The sequence below is a fragment of the Alnus glutinosa genome, chromosome 2, assembly GCF_958979055.1.
Source record: "Alnus glutinosa chromosome 2, dhAlnGlut1.1, whole genome shotgun sequence".
Taxonomy (NCBI): domain Eukaryota; kingdom Viridiplantae; phylum Streptophyta; class Magnoliopsida; order Fagales; family Betulaceae; genus Alnus; species Alnus glutinosa.
In genome coordinates this window covers 16,480,272-16,489,493 of record NC_084887.1, presented here as the reverse complement: position 1 = coordinate 16,489,493, position 9,222 = coordinate 16,480,272, and the positions used below count along the sequence as shown (strand labels likewise).

The 9,222-nt window shown below is 39.5% G+C and overlaps 1 protein-coding gene across 1 annotated transcript; it reads right to left on the bottom strand.

Annotated features, from left to right (window-relative positions):
- Positions 1-5,848: 5,848 nt before the first annotated feature.
- On the bottom strand, positions 5,849-6,693 carry LOC133860318 (uncharacterized). The gene is made up of 2 exons (XM_062295944.1): positions 6,314-6,693; positions 5,849-6,209 (listed from the first exon to the last, which is right to left on the bottom strand). The coding sequence occupies exons 1-2, from the start codon at positions 6,691-6,693 to the stop codon at positions 5,849-5,851; spliced, it is 741 nt and encodes a 246-aa protein (XP_062151928.1).
- Between the last annotated feature and the right edge of the window lie 2,529 nt (positions 6,694-9,222).

The window sequence follows — 9,222 nt, the reverse complement described above, 5'->3', positions numbered from 1 at the left end:
TTCATAAAGAACAAGTTGGACCCGTCTCCCTTGCCTTCGCCTCTACTATAATGGCGTCCCTTAAGGTCATAATTGAGAGAAAACGCTAACCTCTTTAATTCATGGTGCCCTCTATTCACTATCTTAGAAAGTGAACTAGGGGAACTAGCCAAACCATTCTGGTTTCGAGTCGCTTCAATGGCATTGAACAAAGCCATCAACTCATCCTCAAACCCCTCACAAGACAGCCCCACAAAGTGATGGAAACTCTTACCTTTCTGAACTACCCAATCTAAAGAATCTGATGCAAGCAAAATTGGCTCTTCAATTACAGCAAGGAGGCAGACATACAATGGCTCACTGTCCCTAGGCTGACCATATCCGAGAAAGGAGGCACCTCGTCCCCACAGCAACTAATCAAGCTTGTCCCAGCAATACTTTCCACCGACAGGGTTTCCCGCACATTCTCTTGCTCCTGTCCCATGCTACTGTCTTCCCCCATTCGCTTCTCAAGAGGAGGAAAAAGGGCCCCAGGATTTATCCTGGAGCATAAACCTTCTTCCCACCTTTAAGGTCTATAACCCACTCCAAGACCTTAGAAATGCCCGTGACATTTGCCACACCGAAAAGAAGAACAACGGCCACATCATCGACCATGGCTTTGCCTGAAGGTGCACCCAATTCCAATGGCCTATCAACCCCAAACGAAAATTCGATTCTACGGCACTTGGGTCGCCGTCGACAAGGTTTGATCTTAAATCAGAAGCTCCAATGAGAGGCAGCGTCAACAGTTGGGAGCCAGTGGGTGACGCCTTTGACAGGGATTTGCCACTAAGGCTCTCTGTAGCTACGCCCCTGGATATGCCTTGGCTCCCCTTCCGATCTCCACCAAGATGAGCGACATCGATCACAGGTAGCTATTAGGCTACCGGAGAGCCACCGGGCTGAGTAGAAGGGAAACCGGGACCCACTCCCGCACCCAATTCGGAAGATAAACCTGCCCGTGCCTGATCTAACTCTCCACTTACAAGTGGATTTTGGGCTTGGGCCAGACTTGTAATATAGAGCTCATTAAAATGAAGTGGGGCCTAGACTTGTAGCTTACACCCTATCAGATTAGGCCACCAAAGATTGGTCTGGAGTTTGCGCACCTGAGCTTGCAGACAAATTAAAAGGGGCCCTCCCATTTAGAATGGGCTTTGGCTATGGAGAATCAATGGGCTGGGTAGAAGGGAGGCTCGAGTCTGCTCCGGCATTCGAGCCCAAAAATGAAGCCCTTGTGTCCGATCTCTTGGGCCGAATCTAACTTAACACATTGGGCTCATTAACACGAAACGAGCCTAAGCCTTTAGCTCACACCCTATTGGACTAGGCCACTACAAACTGGTTTGGAGTTTGCGCACCCGAACCAGCAAACGAATTGGAAGGGGCCCTCCCTTTGGTTTGGGCTTTAGCTCGGCACTTGCACCCATCACATGGCCTACACTACTCGCAAGCCCAAGAAGGCCCTGGCCCATCTCTAGCCTACCAATGCAAACTTCCACTTCCTTTTTTAGAAGGACCAACATGTTCGTAAGTGTGCGAAAATCCAGGTTTGCACCCAAATCTCCGGTAGGATTCTTCGAACGGATTGTACCAGCTTGAAATTTGGGATACCCAGAAGTAGGGATGTACAAACGAGACAGTTATTAACCGCTAATAACCATCAATAACCTGATAACCGGATACCCAAATAACCGAGTATCCCGATTGTAGTTACCGGTTATAGGGTTATAGGAAACCGGTTAATAACTGGATAACTCATTACCGGTTTATATATATATATATATATATTACAAATAAAAAAATATATAAATAATTAAAAATATATAACCTAATTCTTAGTTTTTAACCTAATTCTTAGTTTTTGGCCTAATTCTTTTCCAATTTCTTCTCAACTCACTGTCACATCGCCCAACCCACTCCCTGCTTTCTCTTATTTTCTTCTTTTCGTTTCTTCTCTTCTTTTCTCACACGCAGCCAACACTCCCTGCTTTCTTTTATTTTCTTATTTTTTTTCTTCTTCTCTTTTTATTGTAGATGGCCTTAAACTCAACCTTCAAATTCAAGGAGTGAATCATCTCAAGTTTTTTAATAATGAAGATTTGGTATTTTTTTGAATTATCATCATACTTGTCATTATATTTTAATTAAGTATTTATTATTTAGCATTGAATATTGAATGGTTTGATATTGGATTTTTTTAAAAAAAAGGATAACCGGTAGTTGCTCTACCAGTTACAGTTGCTATTATTTAAATAGAAATAATTGAATACTCCGATTACAGCTACGGTTATGAGAAAATAACCGCAACTACAACTGATTGGACACTCCTACCTAAAAATTACATCAGGCTCTCCACTACTTTTATCACATCGTCCCCTCAATTCTCTAACATCTGAAATACCAATATTGCCCCTAGGCGCTGTGGCAATTGTCAGCCTACCCTGACCCTACCTCCGCATACGGCTTTTTTCCAGCATCCTCAACCAGAGCCTTTCTCACTAATGCTGATGTACTACCACCCATTATGATCGAATGAAGACCACCCCAAGAAGGCAACTTCTCCATGAAAGACAAACTAGTTTACTAACTAGTTACCTTTCTATCTCTCTTACTTTTATTACTAAAAACATGACTTAGAGAAGAGTAGAGAAACTAGAGAAGAGTAGAGGAATTCTTCTTCACTTTACTAATATTTCAAAACACCTTACAAAGCCCATATATATAGGCATACAAAAAAAACAAATGTCAAGCCTTTTCTTCTCCCTCTTTATTACAATAAACACCAATAACTCTACTAAATTAATTCTTCAATTTAAGAAACCAAAAAATATGAGTTTAATAAACCAAAGGTTATTATTTCTTAAAGAAACTTTATGAGCTTTAAAACTTTCTTACGTTTTGATTTGTTTAGTTTCCAACACGCCCCCTCAAATCAAAACCTCCTCACGCCAAGCATGTCTCTTAGTCTCATGAAAATTGCACCTCATAATGGCTTAGTAAATATATCTGCTACTTGTTTAGTGGTGTGGCAATATTGGAGCTCTATTGTCTTCCGCTTCACATGATCTCTAAGAAAGTGAAACCTAGTGTCAATATGTTTGCTCCTCCAATGTTGTACTGGATTCTTATCTAGCTTTATTGCTGATTGGTTATCCATATAAATCACAGTTGGTTCTTCTTGTGGATGTTCTAGTTCCTTCAAGAGATTCCTTAGCCATATATCTTCACAAACAGTAGATGAAGCCGCCACATACTCCGCCTCACATGTAGACAAGGCTACAATTGCTTGTTTCTTGGATGTCCAAGAAAATGTTGTAGAATTAAAATAGAATACAGAGTCAGTAGTACTTTTGCTCTCATCTTGGTCACATCCTCAATAACTGTCTGAGCAACCAACTAATTTTGCTTCATCACCATACACATAGAATAAACCAAGATTCATAGTACCTTTGATGTACCTTAGAATCCTTTTTGCAGCTAACCAGTGAGTCTGCATTGGTTTCTCCATGTATCGACTCACAAGTCCAACTCCATAGACAATATCTGGTCTTGTGATCGTTAAGTATCTCAGACTTCCAACCAAACTCTTGTAAAAAGTTGGTTCAATAACTCGATCATCTTCTTCTTTTGACAACTTTATGCTTGTTTCAACTGGGGTACTCACAGAGTTGCAGCTTTCCATCTTGAATTTTTCTAATATCTCTTTCATGTACTTCTTTTGAGATATGAAAATTCCATCATGTTGTTGCTTCACTTCAATGCCAAGGAAGTAGGACATCAACCCGTTGTCTGTCATCTCAAACTCCCTAAACATTGATTGCTTGAATTCCTTGAACATTTCACTACTATTTCCTGTGTATAACAGATCATCAACATATAGGCAAATAATTAGAAATTCACCTCGATGGTTTTTCTTCATATAAACAGCATGCTCATATGGACATTTGGTGAATCCATTTTGATGAAGATAACTATCGATGCGTGCATTCCAAGCTCTTGGTGCCTACTTAATCATATAACACCTTTTTAAGGTGGTACACCTTGCTTTCTTCTCCTTCCATTATGAAACCTTCCGGCTGTTGTACATACACTTCTTCTTCAAGGATGCCATTGAGAAAAGCTGACTTGACATCGAGTTGGTATATCTTCCAATTATGATGAGCGGCAAGTGCAATCAACAGTCTCACTGTGTAAAGTCTCGCAACTGGTGCAAAGACCTCTTCATAGTCGATGCCGTACTTTTGTTTGTAGCCTTTAGCTACTAGTCTTGCCTTGTATCGAGAAACTTCACCTTTTACAGTGTGTTTGATCTTGTATACCCACTTGACACCAATAGCCTTTTGGTTTGATGGGAGTGTTGTCAACTCCCAAGTGTCATTCTTTTGAATAGCATGTATCTCCTCCTCCATTGCGGATCTCCAACAATCTTCTTCAACAGCTTCTTGAAAGGTAAGAGGCTCATGATCAGCATATAGGCAAAAAAGATTAGTCTCTCCTTCTTCTGTTTGCTCATAGATTTTCCTAAGACTTCTCATCTTACTTTTATTTTTGGAGGATCTGCTGCTGCTACCTCCCATAGAAGGTGTAGAGTCTCTATGTGCTGCGAACGGTGTGGTAGGCTGTGAAGATGGTGGGGTACTTGGTGGAGCTTCTGTTGAGAACTCTTCAAGCTCCTCCAACACTTGTTGTTCTTTGGCCTTGTCTTCATCGCTCCAGCTCCACACACTTTCTTCATCAAAGATAACGTCTCTACTAACCACTAATTTTTTTGTTAGTGGGTTGTAGAGCTTGTACGCCTTAGACTCTTCGCTATATCCAAGGAAGATACATTTCTCACCACGATCATCAAGCTTCTTCCTCTTGGATTTGGGAACTTGAGAATATGCAAGACACCCAAAGATTCTAAGTTGTGCAACACTTGGCTTATAACCGCTCCATGCCTCTTGAGGTGTCATATTCTTAACACTTTTGGTAGGACATCGATTAAGTAGATAAGTTGAGCATGCCACAGCTTCTGCCCATAATTGTTTTGGCAGTCCTTTCTCCTTAAGCATGGTTCTGGTCATATTGAGAATGGTACGATTCTTCCTTTTTGCAATCCCATTTTGCTGTGGTGTATAAGCAACAGTAAACTGATGTTTTATTCCTTGTTCCCTGCAGTACTTGTCAAATTCTTTTGAGGTGTATTCACCAACTCGATCTGAGCGGAGAGTTACGAACTTGTGACCACTTTGGTTTTCAACAAGAGCTTTAAAGTTCTTGAATACAGTAAAGGCAGCTGACTTTTCTTTAAGAAAATAAACCCAAAGTTTTCTGCTAAAGTCATCAATAAATGTAATAAAGTATCTATTACCTCCTAATGACATGGGCTCTATTGGTCCACATATGTCAATATGAACTAATTGCAATGGTGACGATGCTCTCCAAGATTTGCCGTTGGGAAAAGGAAGTCGTCTGCTTGCCAAGTATGCATTCTTCACAAACATTGCTCGGTGGCTTGATCACTGGTAACCCATGCACCATGCCAGATGACGATAGTAGTTTTAGGCCGCTGAAATGTAGATGACCAAACCGAAGTTGCCACTTCCATGACTCACTTTCTTTGAGTCCATAGAAGCACTTCTCGGATTTTATGTTAAGATGTAACGGGAACATGCAATTATTAGCCATTGGAACATGAGCCACAATTCCTCCACATGTATCTCTCAAAATGAGAGAGTAGTTCTCCATATGTATGGTGTATCCCTTCTCGAGTAGCTGCCCAATGCTAAGAATATTGCTCTTCATGTTAAACATCAGAAATGTACTCTTTTTTACCATCATTTTAACAAATTTTTATCTTCCCTTTGCCTTCAACTGATAGTTTGGAGGAGTCCCCCAAGTTCACATTTCCGTGAACTTCTTCTGTGAGTTCTACGAACAGATCTTTCTTCCCACACATATGATTACTTGCGCCAGAATCGAGGTACCAAAACTCATCTATTGAATTTGAATCATCATGAGCGAGAAGTAAAATAGAATCACTGCGAACCTCATTTATTGCTTCTGCAACATTGGCTTGAGGCATAGTGTCCAAACTTCTTGCAGTTGTAGCATTGGATATTCTTGGAGTTTCCACGTCCATATGTGGATCTTCCTCTTCCTCGGTAGCCTCCTCGTCCCTTACCTCCGAAGCTTTGAGTCTCCTGCTGATTTTGACGTGGTTGTTGAGAAATACCATGCCCCCCGGCCTCTACCACAACCATGGTTGGAGCTGAATTTGCCTTGATCATTTAGAGTTAGTTTTAACTCTAGTGCTTGTTCTAATACACCAGAATTAGCATTCTTCTGCATCCTTTGCTCATGTGCTTGTAATGAACCCAACAACTCTTCAATTGTAAGATTCTCCAAGTCCTTAAACTCTTCGATAGCTACAACTACATGCTCAAATTTAGACGAAATGGATCGAAGTACCTTTTCTACAACTTGGATGTCATCGAGCTTCTCATTGTTTCTTTTCAAACCATTCACGATTACCAACAATCGTGAAAAATAATCGAACATTGATTCTCCATCCTTCATGTGAAGAGCCTCGAACTCGCCTCGTAATGTTTGGAGACGAACCCGTTTCACCCGTTCATCTCCTTTGAAGATGGAAGCTAGAATCTCCCATGCTTGTTTACTTGTCATTGCTTCGGCAACTTACTCGAAGGTAGACTCGTCCAATGCTTGATAGAGTAGAAACAAGGCCTTTTTATCCTTCTTCCTCTACTCCTTAAGAGTCTTCTTCTCATCAGCTGTGTATGCAGCTTCTTCCTCCTCAGTGGGTTCCGTAAATCCGTCAGTTGTGACTTCCCATAGATCTTGAAACCCAAACAAGGCTTTCATTTGGATAGACCATGACCCATAGTTATCTTTTGATAATCTAGGGATTTGTTGCTGGATGACATTGGAACCCATTTCTAGAATGGGCGAAAAAATGGGAATTTAATTGCGGAACGTACAAGGCTCTGATACCAATTTGAAAGACAAACTAGTTTACTAACTAGTTACCTTTCTATCTCTCTTACTTTTATTACTAAAAATATGACTTAGAGAAGAGCAAAGAAACTAGAGAAGAGTAGAGGAATTCTTCTTCACTTTACTTATATTTCAAAACACCTTACAAAGCCCATATATATAGGCATACAAAAAAAACAAACGTCAAGCCTTTTCTTCTCCCTCTTTATTACAATAAACACCAATGACTCCTCTAAATTAATACTTCAATTTAAGAAACCAAAAAACATGAGTTTAATAAACCAAAGGTTATTATTTATTAAAGAAACTTAATGAGCTTTAAAACTTTCTTACGTTTTGATTTGTTTAGTTTCCAACACTCCAACCCTTCCCTTCTCTTCCTTTTGGTATGACAATGAAACCTCTCCAACCACCACCTCCATATTCCACAAGAGCCAGAAAACAGCCATGATTGTTAGAACATCTCAAGGCGATGAATGCTTTGTTACCAACCCTGGAGGATTTCACAAACTCCTTCAACCCCTCCCTTTGAGTCAAAGCCTCCACGGTAGTCAACAGCCATGCCACGCTAACCTTACCCAAGTATATTACTTGAGAAACACCCTTACTCCTTTCAATGATTTGTAAAACAGAAAACCCTCTCCTTTGTCGAAAACTCGAGTGACTTAGCTTCAACATAGAACCAACTTGAATACCCCATTGCAAAATACCAGGAAAAGAAACACTAGGTTGACGCCAATGCCAGAAAAACCAATAGACAGATGAGGAACGTTGGGACACGCCTACACGTGCCGACAAGAGAGAGAGGGAGAGAGAAACTATAGAGATATTTCCTTCATTTTCATGTATCATTGCTCTTAGATTAGGTAATGGATGGTGATTGATGTGAATTTAAATTGTACTCGCAAGTGCACAAATCGTTTACAGTTAATGGATTGCAAGTCCGAAGTCGATCTCACCAGGAATTGTGTTTTTGAAAACAAAATTTAAATGGGTAATTACCTTTTTCCCCCATGAACTACCAAAAAATGCGCGATGCCCCCATGAACTACCAACTCGACCAAAATAGAGCATTCAACTATCAAAGACAACCATTTTCCCCCTTCCGTCAGTTAAAGGGGTTAAAACAAACGGTCAACGGGTCACATGACCATCACACGCCGTTTTACCCTCATTTTCTTCCTCTTTTCCCCCCATGAACTACCACCATCTTCCAACATGCCCCCACGTAAAACGGTACATGACCCGTTGAATGTTTCTTTTAACCCCTCTAACTGACAGAAGAGGGGAAAATGATTGTCTTTGGTAGTTGAATGCTCTATTTTGGTCGAGTTGGTAGTCCATGGGGGCATCGCGCATTTTTTGATAGTTCATGGAGGGAAAAGGTAAATACCCCAAATTTAAATCCAAATTAATTTAATCCTAACCTGGTTCTAAAAATTAAGAAATTGTTTTTTTTTGGAATAAAAATCAAAAAGCATAAACAAAATTAACTAGAGTGAATGTAATCAATTAAAAAAACACTAAGGTATCGAAATCCACACTCACAAACTCATAGCAACATATTCCCATAATCAATAATATTACCTAAAGTTCTCACAATAAAATCTTAAGTATGTTTTTCTTTTGCTTCAAATAATTAATCAAAATCATCACATATATCCATTCTTTACACAAATCACAAAAGAAATCCAATTTAAATCAAATCATCAAGTGTATTCGTAAACCACAACAAGATATCCAATTTAAATCAAAACATCAATTGTATCCATAGAATAAATCACAAAAGATATCCAATTTTTTTAAACAAAGAAAACCAATCACAATCAATTCTATAAAACTATCCTAAATCATCAAATGTATCCTTGAATCACAAAAAAAATCCAAGAATCATTCCACAAAATTGAATTGAAGTAAAACAATTGAAAATCAAACTCATTAAAATTGGAAAATATTACATCACATGAGAATATTGTTGCTGATTATAAGTGAGGCTTCATCCTCAACCTTAGTCGAGAGTTTAGCCTCTCATGGCTAAAAATAGCATGCTAACTTGAATTGAAAACATTAAAAAAAATTAAAAGAACTTACAAGAAAAATTGTTGCAAGAAGACACCAAAATTCTGCTCTAGCCTCGCACACTTTTTACAAGAGAAGAGTCCTATTTATAATGCTAACTGTCGGTGCTGCACTGCCAAT

Bases quoted from the DNA above. Each gene is read 5' to 3' on its own strand.
- LOC133860318 (XM_062295944.1), bottom strand. From the start codon at position 6,693: ATGACAAGTAAACAAGCATGGGAGATTCTAGCTTCCATCTTCAAAGGA. The intron at 6,210-6,313 runs GTTAAAACTAAC...CAAAATCAGCAG, and splicing joins GTATTAGAACAAGCACTAGA to GAGACTCAAAGCTTCGGAGG.